The 16,542-nt window shown below is 51.1% G+C and overlaps 2 protein-coding genes across 4 annotated transcripts; both read right to left on the reverse strand.

Annotated features, from left to right (window-relative positions):
• Positions 1-1,221: 1,221 nt before the first annotated feature.
• Positions 1,222-8,922, reverse strand: impdh2 (IMP (inosine 5'-monophosphate) dehydrogenase 2). Of its 2 annotated transcripts, XM_067240277.1 has the most exons (15): positions 8,556-8,922; positions 7,194-7,242; positions 6,987-7,088; positions 6,790-6,864; positions 6,168-6,374; positions 5,954-6,041; positions 5,647-5,846; positions 5,467-5,557; positions 5,264-5,359; positions 4,441-4,512; positions 3,083-3,226; positions 2,700-2,844; positions 2,063-2,206; positions 1,797-1,880; positions 1,222-1,498 (listed from the first exon to the last, which is right to left on the reverse strand). In XM_067240277.1, exons 1-15 carry the CDS (start codon positions 8,651-8,653, stop codon positions 1,477-1,479), a joined length of 1,617 nt encoding a protein of 538 aa, XP_067096378.1. In that variant the 5' UTR covers positions 8,654-8,922; the 3' UTR covers positions 1,222-1,476. The 2 variants fall into 2 exon arrangements, with proteins under 2 accessions (XP_067096378.1, XP_067096380.1); XM_067240279.1 differs by lacking the exon at positions 4,441-4,512.
• A 407-nt stretch (positions 8,923-9,329) lies between these two features.
• arih2 (ariadne homolog 2 (Drosophila)) lies at positions 9,330-16,490 on the reverse strand. 2 transcript variants are annotated; one of them, XM_067240281.1, is made up of 15 exons: positions 16,395-16,490; positions 14,371-14,844; positions 13,827-13,894; positions 13,667-13,739; positions 13,397-13,538; positions 13,146-13,267; positions 12,583-12,692; positions 12,224-12,341; positions 11,962-12,012; positions 11,847-11,868; positions 11,584-11,735; positions 11,032-11,175; positions 10,552-10,620; positions 10,135-10,254; positions 9,330-10,044 (listed from the first exon to the last, which is right to left on the reverse strand). In XM_067240281.1, the coding sequence occupies exons 2-15, from the start codon at positions 14,632-14,634 to the stop codon at positions 9,973-9,975; spliced, it is 1,527 nt and encodes a 508-aa protein (XP_067096382.1). In that variant the 5' UTR covers positions 14,635-14,844; positions 16,395-16,490; the 3' UTR covers positions 9,330-9,972. The 2 variants fall into 2 exon arrangements, with proteins under 2 accessions (XP_067096382.1, XP_067096381.1); XM_067240280.1 differs by having other exon boundaries at positions 10,543-10,620.
• Between the last annotated feature and the right edge of the window lie 52 nt (positions 16,491-16,542).

Raw genomic sequence — 16,542 nt, forward strand, 5'->3', positions numbered from 1 at the left:
TGCATAAAATGTATATGTATTGTACTGTCGGGCGTCCTGTTGGGCTCATGGAGGAGTTAGAGACACCTGGCGACGAGGGGCGGGGCAGACCAGGAGGGCGGGACAGGCCAGGTGTGTCCAGTGGGGCATGACTGGAGGCGGCGTCTGGAAAGTCCGGTGGATTCAGAGGTACCCCCCAGAGACCTGCTGGGACAGGCAGGCCCGGTTCCCCTTCAGACACCAGGTCAAGGTCCAACACGGTCTCTGGTGGAACACTCTGGAAGCTAACCCCTCGTTCCTTTCCCATTTGGAAGACGAACCCCGGACTTGGGAGTGTGCGAAACGACAGTGCATTCGTTTCCTTGTTATTTTACTTGTATTCATTTAGCAGACGCTTTTCTCCAAAGTGACTTCCAAGAGAGAGCTTTACAAAAGTGCATAGGTCACTGATCATAATAACGAGATAGCCCCAAAACATTGCAGGTAGCCAAAACATGAAGCATACATTGTGAAAACCAAATAAGTGCCAAAGGGAAGAACCACAAGAGCATGCAGTCAAACTAGTTACAATTAAACAACATGAACCTCAAAAAGTGCAAGAGTGTACCTGTAGAAAAGTAATGATAATATATTTCAATAATTTCAATCAGTTACAACTAACCAACAAGAGCAACAAGTCCCTCAATAAGAGTCATTGTGTTCCTGGAGGAAACTAACATCAGGTCCAGCAAATCATTCCTAAGTACCGTTGTACTCCCAGAACAAGTGTGTCTTGAGCCTTTTCTTGAAGGTGGGGAGAAAGTCAGTGTCTCTGATGGAGGTGGGGAGGTGATTCCACCATTGGGGGGCCAGACAGGAGAATGAAGGACGAGGTAGAACTCGTACAGAGGGAAGGCAAGGTTGCTCTTCCAGAAAACAGGGAGTCCAGGGCCCAGAGATACATACATCACTCTTTTAATAAAGTAACATCTGTTCAAACTTCAGTCGATGGATGCAAGGGTGTAGTTTGTGGGGGGGATTCGGGGTAACCCCCCCATTTTCAAACAACAAACAAACAACAACGATGTTTGAATATTATTAATGTTGTGTTATGTTACTTCAACCCCCCTTAATGTTCAAACCAAATCGACGCCCTGGGATGGATGAGATGGCCTTACTACCGTGTTCCCTGACAGACACAGTCACACATCACACGGCACAAGCCCATCTATTCTGAATAAAGACGCGAGAGACAGACGAGGCTTGTGGAAAAAAATGTTTTTATTTGAAACCGTCAACAGCTCTGGGTTGAAGTCAGGGCACGGTACCAGCTCACAAGGACACTGAAGGCACCACAGAACACTCCGGAACACGATCCAATACTGAAGCACTGACAGGCTCTGCTCTCCCTTCCTCAGCATCGGGAACAACAGGCAGGAAGACAGGTGGTATGTGTGTGTGTGTGTGTGCGTGTCTGTGTGTTTTGCATACGGGTCTGAAACACCCCACAGCTCATCCTTAAAACAGGCGCTTCTCGTAGCTGTAGGATGAGAGAGAGAAAGAGCTGGTGAGTTGAGTTAAAAGGCAGAAACTGAGGCCAAAAGAGGAAGTGTGTAATTGTGGGGGGACACTGTCTGCGTATGGGTTGGTGCTTGGTGGAAGAGTGTGTGCGCGCGTGTGTGTGTGTAAGGTTTTGTGGAAGCGAGACAAGGTTGGCAAATCTAAAGTGAAAAGCTCAAACTCCAAATCATGCTTGAACACCTCATTGTATGTGTGAGTTTGTGTGTGTGAGTTTGTGTGTGTGAGGGGGCGGGGGGGGGGGGGTGGTGAGACAGTACCTGTGCAAGCTGTGGACCCCTCCCTCCATCTGGGCAGACGTCGTTCTCTTCTCAAACTTCAGATCTCCAGAGTACATCATAGCCCTGCAAGGTAAGAGGGGGCAGGGGTTCAATGTTACACTACATTACATCAGCCTGAATCACAGGGGGGGGGGGGTCAACAATGCCACACAGCATGTAAGAAAATGAACAATTAAGCGGGTTTCTCAGAATGTACTCTTGTATTCGTTTGTGCTTGTAATAGTGGCTGTGTGTGTGTGCTGTACCTGAGCTGGGTCAGGCTTTTGGCCCCTATGTCCTGGCAGGAATGCTGAATGCCAGCGATCAGGTAGGGGATGAACTTGTGGATGGAGCCCTTATCCTGCACCGCCCCCGACACACCCTGGGCTACCTTGATCTTGTCACACTCACTGGAGAGAGAGAGGGAGAGGGACGGGAGGAGAGGAGGGCGGGAGGACAGGGAGGGAGGGAGGAGATGGGGAGAAAGGAGGAGAGACAGCGGAGGATGGACGGAGGGAAACGGAGGGGTTTCGAGGGAGGGCAAAAAGAGAAATGGAAGGGGAGGATGAGGATGAAGGGGGGGGGGGGGGACGAAAAGGAAAGGTAATAGAGGGAGGGAAAAGGAGTGTGGAAGAGAGAAGGAGGGGGGGAAAGGGGAACAAATAAAAAAGGAGAAAGAGAAAGGCAAGAGCGGAGAAAGGGGAAGAATAGACACCGGGGAACCTCAATCCTTTTAGCACAGCGTACCACTATGTAGCTACTTCGGTACCCCTGCGTCGCTACATGCAAGACCCCATTGTTGTCAGTGCAGCTGTATCACTGCATGGTTCCTCGTACTACTGTAACGCCGTATAGTTACTAGTGCTGCTGCATTGTTACTAGCACGACGTGTTCCTGCCGTACCTGAAGTATCGTGTCTGGGAGCCCAGGTTCTTGTCCATGGCGTCCAGGGAGCCCATGCCTCGGTACTTCTTGAGCCGGATGCCGTCAGAGAAGAAGTACTCCCCGGGAGCCTCACTTGTGGCAGCCAGCAGGGAGCCCATCATCACTGGGGGAGCAGGACAAGGGCCGGGTCGTGACCCGGGAACAGGAAGAAGCGGGAGGAATATGTTAATATACACTCAAATGGTTGTGACAGTCAGATGGCATTGGTTAGCTGTCGTACCCAGAGGAGGAGGCAGGGGGGAGAGAGAGGAGAAGACATACAGTAAACAGCGGTTATTTATGGAAAGAGGTTTATTCAGTGACCCTAACCCTGTGTGTGTGCGCGCGCGTGTGACACCTACCCGTGGAGGCCCCAAGGGCCAGTGCCTTGGCAATGTGACCCACGGTTTGAATCCCACCGTCGGCGATGACGGGCACTCCGAACCGCCGCGCGTACTCTGACACCTTGTACACAGCCGTGGCCTGGGGCCGGCCGCACGCCAGCACTGGGGTAGAGGAGGGGGGGAGGGGTAGTTAGCACAGGGCGGAGCCACACCGCAGTACACGCTACAAAACACGTCCTCGCTGCCGTTTCGCTTGGTTCGTATGGAGGACTTTGCCGTCGGAACATCTGGGCTAGGTTAGAAGATGAGGAAGAACATGTTGCACACTCACTTCCTGTTAACTTATTGTAAAGTTCTGCCCGAACTTGTGTTGCCAGCTTGACGGCGGACCATTTTCGGGGGCCTATCCGTCCGGTGCACTGAATCTAAACTAACTCTCCCTTTAATCTCCTGTCTCCCGCGTTCATCAGGGACGTCGGCAGAAAGCGCATCAAAGGGAGCGGGGAAACATGAGAACAGCCTTTCAACCCCCCTCCTCTCTCTCTCTCCCTCCCTCCCTCTCTCTGTCCCTCTCCCTCTCCCTCTCTCCCTCCTCCGTTGAATTTCTCCGCACGAAAATTCGGTTTTCGATCAAAGCCTGCGTGAGGAACCGAACAATCCACGAACGGCGTCACAAAACGGACTCCATCTTTAAAGAGCAGCAGCGGGCAGACAGCTAGTGGGAGGCATGCACCTCTGTCTGCGTGAGGAGAGCCGGGGAAAGCGAACACACGATGGATGGTTGGCGGAGAGTCAGCCGTGCGCTGGGCGAGGTGTTAGAACAGCAGGGGGTGTTAGACTACAGTGAGCTGTGCCCCCCCCCCCCCCTCCCCGCCAACCATCCATCGTGGTGGTGGAGGAGTGGGCCCTGATTCAGGCGAGCGGGTCATCTGACACCCCCAGGGTATCTACACTATGAGATATTCAGGATGATGACACTGGTCAAAGTCCACACGGGTCAGATTCTTCTAGTGCTTTCCAATGGGGGGGAAGGGGGCGGGCTGATGGGAGGGGCGGGCTGATTAGACATGTCAGTGTATATGATATGAAGTGCTCCAAAAATTATAATAACGAAATAAAATCCCAAAAGACCCACTTCATATCCCCGAAAGGCAGTGCACGTCTCACAGTGATGACCTCACAATCCAGAGATCCATGTGACGGACAGATTAGTCGACGACACAGGGACAAGCATCCAAAACCCCGAAACCAGCTTCTACTACTACTGATGCAGAGCTGTTAACCAACCAATACAGCAGGCTGTGAAGGGGGGCAGGAACAGTGTGGTAGTGGAGCCAATGGAAACCCAGCGCAGGAGGTGGGTGGGAGGGACTTACTGGAGAATCCCGTAACAGTGGTTGGGGTTTTGGGGCTGTGGAGCTTTATACCAGGAGGGACACTTAGGGGCGCTAGAGAGAGACAGAGGCGAGGTGAGACCAGGGAATGGAAGAGGGAGAAGGTGAGGAAGAGAAACAGAGACATGATGCAGAAAAGGTACGTGGGACCACAGACGGAAGAAAGGAGGTATGGAAACGGTGATAGTAGGCAAGGAGACACAGACAATGGAGACACATGAGACAAAATGAGAACGTACGACCAAAGGAAGGAGAGAAGTAACGAGAGACGGCCAGAATGACAGAAGAAGAGTGGTTAGGGTGAAAGACACAGAACCACAAAACGAGTAAACGCAGAAAAATGAAAAAATCTCCGAAAAATATGCAATTTTTCAGTGAGGGCTGAACTGAACCACCAAATACCAGAATGATTGGAATAGTTTTGAGAATGGTCACATCAGGCTTGCATAGAGTGATCTTTGGAGGCTCAATACCATTTCAGTCTCCTCAATTTCAATTCTGTGAAACGGTTGAATGTAGAATGAACCCAAATCTATTGTATCCTATTCAGGCAGCCTATCACAAAATTGGAAAGCAGAGAGAAGAGAAAGAGAAAGGGGGGGGGAGAGAGAGAGAAAGAGAGCAACAGAGAGAGCGAGAGAGAGAGAGAGAAGGGTGAATATGCTGGCATGTCACTCACTGATAACATCTACCTGGAGAGCGAGGGGCACAACTCACACACAATTCCTCACCTCAGCTCCAGATTGGCTGAGAGAGAACAGTGGGGGAGGGTCTAAGGGATACATCCACCAGTGGTGGAGCTCACCTTCCTGAGTGATGCAGATGGAGCCACTGCCCATGCCCACCCTCAGGCCGTCCACGCCAGCGTCAATCAGGTTCTTTGCCTGCGCTGCAGTGACCACTGAGACAGACAGGGGGAGACAGAGACACACAACATCAGAAGGCCTGGACAGCACGGTAAACAGACAGGTATAGATGTGTGTGTGTGTGTGTGGCGAAGCATCGCACCGTTGCCTCCGATGACCTGGATCTGGGGGAATTTCTCCTTGATGTACTTGATCATGTTGATCTGGTAGATGGAGTTCCCCTGGGAGGAGTCCTGAAAAAACAAGAAGAGGGCTTAGTGACACCCACCGACACACACACACACCTTTCCCTGCCACACCCACACACCACGTACAGTCTTACCAGCACAACCACGTCCACGCCGCTCTGCACCAGCAGGTCCAGGCGGTACTTGTCGTCGTTGTGCGTTCCGATGGCGGCCCCACAGAGCAGCTGTTTGCGGGAGTCTTTGGAGGCCAGGGGGAAGTCTCGGTTCTTCTTCAGGTCCGTCCGCGCGATGATGGCCACCAGGCAGCCCTCCTCGTTCACTATGGGCAGCTTACCTACCGGGGGAGCAGTCACACACACGAAGATGAATACAAACAGGATGAATGTGATGTTTACCCAGAGCTGTACATATCTGTATGGATGAAGGCTTCTCGCCCCTCACCTTTCTTACTCCTCTGCAGGATCTCATTGGCCTCTTTCAGTGTCACTCCGGCCAGGGCCACCACTAGATCTTCCAGCTTGGTCATTACCTGGGGGGGGGGGGGGGGACATGAGGAGGGAGGGAGATGAACAAACCCGACACAGGAAGTCAAACCAAAGCCTCCCCATTGGTCAGCACCACGACCCCCCACCCACTCTCCCAAGCCCAGCCTCACCTGGCTGAGGGGAAGGTCATGCTCCTCCCCCTTCAGGAAGTCGATGTCTCTGGAGGAGATGATGCCGACGAGGCGGCCGCCCATCTGCCCGTTGTCCGTGATGGGGATGCCGCAGAAGCCGTGGCGAGCCTTGGCCTGGAACACGTCTCGCACGTGCTCAGACGGGCTCATCACCACCGGGTCCGTGATGAAGCCCTGCTCGTACCTCTGGGGAAAGGGAGAGGAGAGGGGGGGAGAGGAGGGGGGGGGGGGAGGAGGGGGGGGGGGAGAGGAGGGGGGTGGAACTATTAATCTATAGGGTTGAGTATTTCTATCGGGTTCTTGTCGAGCACACATGACCGAGCATTAAAGAGAGAAAAAATGTATGAAAAAAGAGTGAGAGAGACGGGGATGGAAAGAAAGAACAGGATGGTGTCTCATTCTCCTGGGACAGCTGAACGACACCAGACAATGAGTGGGTGGGTGAGTGTGGGGGGGTGGGGGGGGGGGGGGGTCACACCGAGAAACAGAAATCGTGAGTGACAGACAAACAATAAAAAAACATCAAATAAGCAGGGGGGGCAGACAAGATGGAGGGAGGGAAAGGAAGATGCGGAAGAAGACGAGGAGATCCTGGGTTTACCTTGACCTTGCGTACTTCGTTGGCCTGGAACTCTGGGGTGCAGTTGTGGTGAATGAACCCTATACCGCCTGTTAGCTGGGAGAAGACACAGCAAGTGAGTGCCCTCATTTAAAGTGACATAATGCGTTCCACCACTGTCTCTGACTCCCCGACACCACAGGGCTTAGCCTCCCAGGTCATAGTGCCCGAGTACTCACTGCCATCGCGATGGCCATGCTGGACTCTGTGACCGTGTCCATGGGAGAGGAAACCAGGGGAGTCTTCATGGTGATTTGCTTGGTCAGGGCTGACGTCAGGTCCTACAGGGGAGAATAATACCATCATCATCATCATCACTATCAAGTTATACAAAACGACTAAATGAACTCCAGGGAAAGATAGGAGGAGAGATCTGGTCCACTCACCACCTGGTCTGATGCAAAGTCGATGTACCCAGGCAGAATCAGGAAGTCACTGTAAGAGAGTAGAGGAGCAGGGTCAGAGCAGGCACAGTCATATTCTGGTATGTCAACCTACACACGCGTACTACATATGAAACATTCAACGCTTCACATAGTCAGAGCGTGTGTTAGGGGGCACACATGCCACATTCCATACAAGCCTGCTACAATTCTGGGTGTTGTGCAATCACGAGGTCTGACGGTCACTGATGCCTAAACCACTCAATCTATTCAGCTCTACTCCAGGACAGATGTTGGCTCCACATGTGACACGCATGGTCACACAGTGGAAAGGTCTCAGCGGGTGAGGGGCTCACTGGGGTTCGCTGTCTGTTCAGGGATGGTAAACACATTCCAGGACCACTGTGTTCTGAGGATACAGACCTGCAGTCCAGAAGGGGCTCTTTCCCTGGATTATATGACCAGGCTATTTCAAGACCTGTTACACACTGCACAACATAGGGTTGTTCTGGGGGACAGGATAGTAACAGGACAGTTCATGACTGACCCCAAGGAGAGAAGAGAGATATCGGTGTGGATGTGTGTGTGGCATGTGACTCAGTGTAACAAGGCTAAATATAGTCCAAATTCTTGGACTTGGTCTTGAGTATGACAAGAATGGGTCCTGCTTTTCCTGGAGTGGCATTACAAATTATGCTGGCTAGCTGGACACCGACTATCTACTTTGTGACAATGTGTGTGACGTTCCTCCTAGGTAAAGTTGCTGACTTTTGTTAAGCTGCCTGCCTTGGACGTAAATACAGATAAAGGTCACACACCTGGTGCGTATCTTTATCTGTCCATATTTAATTACGATATGATCAGGAGAGGGAGATTCAGACAGGCTTTTGTTGGTCTGCTCTTTGCTGCTGTGCAACACCAATGTCTGTTGTCATCGGTGGGCTTACTCGCTCAATTAACACGTTGTCAAGACATTAGCTACTAGTAGCAAGCTACTGCTTAAGATGCAGATGATTGTACGTTTGTTTTGATCTTAATATCTAACTACCTTCCTACCCAGCACCAGGCACACATATTTAATCACACCGGAAAAGGGACATCCAAGACAGAGGGTTTGCTATTAACGATTGCTAGCAACATAAGGTGCAGGCTAGGCTACAAAGTACAGTACTAGCTACAATCTTAGCCTGTAAATAGTAAATGTATCAGTTAGGTTAGTAACCTCACTAGCTTGTCAAGCACATTTTATTCGCAGTTGCAATGCTGTAGATTTAGCGGTAACTTGACATGGTGGCAGTGATAGAATGTGTATATATGGGAATTCCACATTACTAGTAAGTCATGTCGCTAATTTAGTGTCCTTACTTGTAGGTGAGGCCGTCCCCGCAGTTGAATAGTTGGTTACCACTGAGTCCATCGTCTGGGACATACCCAGTTTGCCCGCTGATCAAGTAGTCCGCCATAATGAACAATGTTAGTCTGTTCAAGCTTGGCAGTTAGTCCCGTGTGTACAAACGTATGGCAGATAGCCAGACACAGATAACTTTATTTTCTTGACTAAATTAGATCGGTGTTACAGGTTTAGATGTCCAGAGTTCTTTCCCTACAAATTACCCCAGGATCTAATCCACGGACATTTGGTTTAATAGAAATGCGTTAGCTTTCCTATTTTATGTTCGGCCTTGATCTTCTAGGGCTGTCATGTCCTTCTAGACGTTGCGTCTTTCGGCGGCTGCACGTGTTCTTACTTACGGTCTTTTCCAGGCAGGACTATCACGGATCCCTACAGCATGGACTTGGTCGTCACTTCCGTGTTACGCAGCTAAAACAATATTTCCCGCTAGAGGGCGCCTTGGACTTCTGTGTCACAGAAAGAGGTTGGTGAGGCCAGGACAGTATAGCACACATAAAAGGACAAGGGGCACTGGAGCAGTTAATAATATCTCTGGCGCATTATGACTGTGTGTTTATATTTGGACCGAAGAGACTGACCCCAATAAGCAGCAGAGGTGCTACTACGCTCTTATCAAGAGGGCTGCGTTGAAGTCCATACAATGTGAGAAAGCCCCTAACTAATATATCTGTACTGTAGCTTTGGGTGGTGAAGGTGTGAGGCAGCGCAATACACAAGAGACACCGTCAGGTTTAAAAACTTTCTCTCAGTAACTATTTCTGTATTAATGTACAACCGTTGAAAATTACAGCAATTTTTTTTGTTTCATTTTTAGTCTTTTGTGTTTTTTTCTCTTTTTGTTTTTTTAAACGATCTATCTATCAACAGCCATTTTCCAGAAAAAAAAACCATGGTGAGAAGAAAGAAAAGGGAGAAAAAAATGAAAGGGAACGGGGGAGAAGGGGCAGCAGGACAAAGTGAGTGGAGGGCAAATCAAGAATTTGTGTTTTTTTTTTGTAAGTTTTTTTTTTTTTGGAGTGTTTGAGAATGTGTGTGTGTACAATGCTATGCAGGTATGTGTGCGCGTGCATGCGCATGCTTTCTCATTGGTTGGTGAGTAGTGTGTATGAATGAAGTGTTCTGTAGACAAATGTGGAAATGAGGAGGATGGGGGGGGGGGGGGAGAGAGAGAGATACAATCGTGTCATTCTGAGACCCTGCAACAGCCAGTGAGAGCGTGAGAGCATAGTGAGCGAGGGATGAGGGAAGGTGGGGGGGGCGGTGAGATGAGTGAAGGCCCTGTGGGCCACGGGGAGGGGACAGCAAGGGTGGCAGGGAGGGCTGAATGGAAGCAAGGATCCTGCTGGTGCTTCGCAGTCGGATGGAATCTCAGGTGTCATGGAAATCCTTCAGCAGGGTGCGTCTCCTCTGCTCAGCGATGTGCATCTGGTTCTCCAGATCCTGACAAGAGACACAGCAAGATGAGGTCATCCAAATGTCCCCAGACCTTAATCCCCCCCTCCCCCTCCCATTCCAGCCTCCCAGTCATACCCCTCTGTCGTTGGCGCTCAGCTCCACCTCTCCCACTCCTCTCTCGTAGCTGTCAGCCCGCTCCACCTTCCAGGACAGGTTCTCAATCTCCGCCTCCAGCTGGGCCTGCTGATACTCAAACTGGAGAGGGAGGAGAGACGAGAGAGGGAGGACAGAGAGACGAGCGAGAGGAGACAGAGAGGGAGGAGAGAGGGAGAGAGAGACGAGAGAGGGAGGAGAGAGAGACGAGGGAGGAGAGAGAGACGAGAGAGGGAATAGAGGGAGGAGAGAGAGAGAGACGAGAGAGGGAGGAGAGAGAGGAGACAGAGAGGGGGAAACGTTAGTCCCGGCAGCCAAGCCCAGCATACTTGAAATCGAACTGAAGTTGGAGTACCAACGTAAACAGAAAGTTCCAGGTCACAAACACACCAGTCTCACCAGTTTCTTCCGAGGCCCAGACTCCATGTAGTAGGCATAGGGGTAGGTGTACTGTAGCGTGTAGCGACACTGCAGGACAGGAAGACAATAAGTCACCACAAGGACAATACAGGGACACAAGACAAGACCCCGCGAGTGGGCAAATACACAGGTCCCTAAAACAAATAAACAACAACCAACATATCCCCAACACATTTCATAATGATCTGTCGTAGCAATAGAGCTCCAGACATGACACAGGATACATTTTTTCCCTGTGAGTCACTTCCACCTAGTCCCAGCCCTCCACATCCAGCCTCTGGCACCAGGTCTAACTCCACCAAGTCCCAGCCCAACCAAGTCCCCTTTTTCCAACTGGACTTTGGCCTGTTACTTGGCTGGACTGGAGCAGCCTACGGTCCTACCAGCCCTGGTTCTCGGAGTTCTATGTGGTTCTACGTCTAACGGCACCACAAGAGAGCCAGCCGGTCCTGGACCCACCTTGGCCAGCAGCTTGGCAGCGTTCTGCATGTACTGCCAGTCGATCCAGGTGCCCAGGTTGTTCATCACCCTCTCCTGTATCTTCTCCTGGATCCTCTGGTAGGTCTGGACCTCCAGCTGCAGACTCTTGTTATGGTTCTCCCACTGAACACACACACACACACACACACACAACACAGTGAATCTTACATTTACATGTATTCATTTAGCAGACGCTTTTATCCAAAGCGACTTCCAAGAGAGAGCTTTACAAAGTGCATAGGTCACTGATCATAACAACAAGATAGCCAAAAAACATCGCGAGTAGCCAAAACATGAAGCACACATTGTGAACAACCAAAGTAAGTGCCAAAGGGAAGAACCATAAGAGCATGTAGTTAAACAAGTTACAATTAAACAACATGAACCGCTATAAGTGCAAGTGTACCTGTGGAAAAAAAGCAAGCAACAGTAATAAAAACAATATATCACAGCGAGAACAAACATTTTAAATCTTATATCCCAGTGGTGCGTTAGTGGTGTGTGAGTGCGCCCGTGGGTGTGTGGTCTCACCCTCTCAAAGTAGAAGAGGTATTTCTTGAGGGCCTCTCTGGCCTGTGCCTGCTGACTCTGGTTGACGATATCGGGGTTCTCCTTGTAGCGGCTGCACTCGTAGTACTCACTGCCGTGGGTCTTCCAGTCCCCCAGACACATCCAGCAGAAGTCTGGGGAGCACAGGGGGAACAAAGGCGTGGTCAAGCCCCAGGAGGAGGGCGGCAGGGTGGGTTCTGGACGTGGAGCTGGCCGGGGTGGGGATGGGCGGGGGAGATACTTACCGTGTTTGCACTTGGAGCATTGCTGAAACACACAGAGAGGGGGAGGTGGGTTAGAGTTGTGGATCGGAGCCGAAAGTGGTTCCAAACAAACAAGAGGAGCCGGCCTCACACTCACCATGTGGTTGCATCCCCCGTTCTTCTCAATGCAGATATTGCACTTGGGACACTGTTCCGACACACAGGTGGACAGAGAGAGAGAGAGAGGCTTTAAGATGTTTCAAGGACTTTACTGTGTGTGTACTTGGGAGGGACTTGGCTGGAGGTGTGCGCGCGCGCGTGTGTGTGAATTAACTGGAGATGTGTGTGTGTGCGGTAAGGGGTTAAATGAAGGTATGAGTGTGCGTGCCTGTGGTTTAAGGGATTCCCCCAAAACTCACATCTTTAGTGTGTGCGCTGATATAATTGGCCGTCTCAGAGTCGTCAGCACATTTGGTCAGCCATTTACGGATGGTGCCACAGTCGGTGGGGGCGTGGTACATCTGGCGACACTTGAAACTGGCGGAGGAAGACAGGCAGTTTGTCAGACAGGCTGAGAGCGGCATGCAGGCGAGGACAGATTTAGTTACACCTGTGTGTGTGTGTGTTTTGAGTGAGTCTCCCCTAAACCTCATTACAGTATTTGTGTGTGTGTGTGTGTGTTTTCTACCAATAAGTCATCTGGAAACTGATACGGTGGACAACTTTGGATGGGCTTGCTGCGGTTGGAGGAACCAGTGAGGAAGTGTGTGTGTCTCACCAGAAGACCTCGCTGCAGCGGCTGCACTGCACCCTGCGTGCCCTGGGCTCCTGCACCTGGATGACGATGGGACAGTCAGCGCCCGGACACAGCTGCAGCTGGAAGTGGCTCTTCAGAGGGAGGGAGGGAGGGACAGGGACATGACTACACAGGCTCTGATCGGGCCCTGGCACAAACCCCTCCCAGTAGAATAGAAACCTTGAATGGTATTTGACATGTGAATGCTACACACAGTGCAGCTACACGCTGCTGGACATCGTTAAAACCAAATTGTGGCGAATGTCAAGATCACAAACGTCTGCTTGTTCCCGAAACATTTCAGAGAACGGAACGTCGATTTTGTTTAATGAATTACTTTATAACGCAATAGTTTAATCTTCAATTCATGACCCCAAACTGTTGTCACCGGCATGTTTAGAGCTCTGTGCCAAGAAAGACAACACTGGTGAGGAGCTCTGTAGTAAAAAACATTACTGATTAACTACTGGTTCTGAACGCACGCACGCACACACAGAGCTGCTACTCAGATACAAACACACATACTCTCACACACACACACACACCTCAACGTAGTCTCTGAAGAGGTAGCGTCTGTATTTGTCCTTCAGCTCCTCTCCAGGCAGCAGGGGAAGGACAGAGTCCTCTGGCATCTGCAGACAGCAGTCCTGAGCCATACAGGAGATCCCTGGACACACACGAGCGAAACACACACGCGCGCACGCCGAGAGCTCAGGGAAGGTTGTGTCAGACACCGGTACCGTAAAAATCCCCAATCGGTCCTCTCTCCCAAACTACCCCGGCGGCCTGTACTCACCCACTCCCACCCCGTCTTTGACGAGTACAGTGCAATGCTGCTCCCAGCATTCTTTGCAGAAGGAGTGCTGACAGGGCAGGGCGAGCAGGGTATCCCTCCTGACCAGCTGAAGACACACCCCACAATGGAGAGACTGGCTCGCCTGGGGAAGATCAAACGCGTTACACCCCACACTGGAGAGACGAGGTGTCTGGGGGAGGGGCCTGAGATGTTACGACCACACATGACACTGGGGATTAGGATACGGACACACCCACAGCTGGTACTCACAGGGACTGGCCTGCAGGTGCTGCTGGGTTGGACCAGTGCTTCGGACAGCAACAGGGATGAGTTGGACTTGTATCTGGAATACACGACCAGCAGTTTCACAACCAGCCTGACCGTCGATAACCAACGACACAAGGAAGAAGATGCGTGTGTGTGCGTTTACCTGTCCAGTATGTGTGACAACTGCCAGTGAAAATGCACCAGCACCAGTTTGGCTACAGCAGGTAACACCTAGAAAGCCACACAAAGACAGGAACAGATACAAGCACAGCAGGTGAAGATAAAGCATGGAGTTTGAGCGCACGCAGATACACAGGGAGTGTCTGGAGAGACGTCGGGCGAGGAAGGGAGACGTGGCCCGACTGTGTGTGCGCTCCTCCTCGTGTCTAACTCCAATCCTTATCTGCTACAACTGGGATTGATTGTTTACACGACCCTGGCGGTTCCTGAGATGAGGTCACACAAAGAAAACGGAGCCGGGGAAACAGACCAGTGGGCGTCGACTGACCCATTTAAATTTTATTTTAATCCTGTTTACTTTGGAGGTTAGATAAAGGTTAGGGGATGTATCTGGTCTCCACATTCCTTCTCCCCCTCCAACCACTTCCACCGGCCCCACCTCCATCCCTCCACCTCCCCCCCACCCCCCCCCAACCCCTTTCAATCCCGCCACCCCCCAAAACCACCTCCACCTGGGTCACCCTGACCTTGAGGGCCGCGGCCACGTTGTTGACCTCCTCGCCGAGGACCTTCTGGCTCTCCCGGTAGGTCAGGCAGGTGAACTGGTACTCCTCGGGGTCGAACGAGTCGGCCCCCTGCTGCTCGACGTCGCCGGCCACGCCGTCGTAGTAGTCGGCGATGTCGCCGCCGTCCTCCTCCCCGTCGTCATCCTCGTCTTCCTCCTCCTCCGAGTTCACCCCCAAGTCTTCCTCGTTGCTGTCGGAGGCCTGGCTATTCATGTCCACGGACATTCCCCGACGCGCTCACTCTGATTGGCTACCGCCTCCTCCTTTCCTTGTCCCCCCCCCCCCCCCCGACACGTCGGGATGGACTACGCTTCCCAGAAGCACTCTGGGCGCCGGGTGAGCGCGCTCAGCAGCAGCGGAAGAAGCAGAAAAAGTCGCACTCCCCGTCACTCATCAGGAAGCCCTGGGTGTGGTGATCTAGGAGCCGAAAAGGAACTGGAGGAGGAGGAAGGAGAGAAAGGAAGGGGGGGGGGGGGGGAGGGAAGTTGTCAAGTGTTTGCTACTCAGACAGGGTGAATGTGCCGTGCAGTTTGGGGTGCATGAGACTGAGCGAAGGCTGTGATGTCACTCGGTCAGCTGAAGGCCTGTCCAGCCAGATGTTCAGCCCTCTGCCACGCTGTTCCACACAGGGTCACACTAAATCAAGTGGAGGCCAGCCCCTGTCCTCCTAACCACACCACCTTGAAAATCTACTCTGTAGAATAGATGCTGGATAGGTATAAGTATGTTAAGCCATTCTGGTGACCATAGGACCAATGTCGCCTTTCTAACTTAGTCATAGATCCGATCCAACCACCCTCCACCAACTTGGTCAGCTTCACGGAGTTGAAAACATGTCTCTCTCACTCATGTCCTTTTATACTCTAAACTGTGATTAGGCAGCCCAAGCATTTCTTTTAGAAAACACGCGGACTTTCTAGCCTTATATTACACCAACAGTACATGAACACGTGTAGGACATACACACAGCACGCGTATCAGCTTAATGCCACGGTTTAAGGGATTACATTACGGCCGCTTGCCGTTTAGAAGAGACAGTTGGACGTAAGGTTCGGCCGCGTGTCCCCAGCCCCCGGGCAGTCAAGAATCCGGATCCTACACAACCAGTTCTTACCCATTAGTTGGCTTAATCCAAATTAACTCGTGATGTCAGCATAACGTCAACTAAATGACTTACATGATTGTGTAACATCAACCGTTTAATATGTTAGAAAACTACTCTAGTTTGTTCGGATTCAGTGGGTTTGACGTAGTTACTTGTGTTCCATAACAAGAAAGTCTACAGTATCAGAGGAGTTGGCTGAGGTTTACTGCGACTTGCAATAATCGACCTAGCCCTGGTTGGTGGTAGCCGGTGCCAGTCCGTTTGCATTCCGTCTAAGCTATTAATAGGCACAAAAACTGGGTGACACACTTAATATCATACACACAGCTATCTGGGTTACAATAATACAAACACCGTTTGCTAGCTGAACGCGGTGTTAAAATCCCACTCCAGTCAGATCTGTGTTAGCCACAAAGCTAGCTAGCTGCAAGCGACGGTCTTCCCGGCTGGAATGATTAGTTAGTCAAGCTACATCATGGCATTGAAAACGAGCAGATACACTTCAACTGAGTTAGCAAGCATTTCGCAAATACAGGCACAGGGGATTCCATGTTTAAAGTTCACTATCGTTCTAATTATGTGAATAGTAATGGTTACCGCTATTCGCTAGAGACTGCTAGCTACAAAACATCTATATCCATTGTTCATGTCACCAGAAATGCTAGCCCTACCAGGTTTGGCACCACCAGCAAGCGTTATATCGCCAGCTAACTAGCTAGCTAGCATGTAGCAAGCCTGGTTACGTTACCCCTGAGACGCCGCCTCTCACACTAGCTCGGGGATCGAGATGTAAACAAGGCCGTCTGGAATCTGATAATAATCCAAACTTTGTAAATGTTGACATGTCCATCATCCTGCATTTCAAGTGATCCCTTCTTACCTTTTAAACCGCAACCGGTTTCCTCGGAATTGAAGTCTGCTAACGTGCTTTAACGAACCAGAACCTACTTCGCAGTACTCGCTAGTTGAGCGGAAGATGGGCTGTTCAGGGGGTGTTTATACATGACGTCACTTCCCGGTCTTGTTTA

This window comes from Osmerus mordax, chromosome 7 (assembly GCF_038355195.1).
Source record: "Osmerus mordax isolate fOsmMor3 chromosome 7, fOsmMor3.pri, whole genome shotgun sequence".
NCBI lineage: Eukaryota > Metazoa > Chordata > Actinopteri > Osmeriformes > Osmeridae > Osmerus > Osmerus mordax.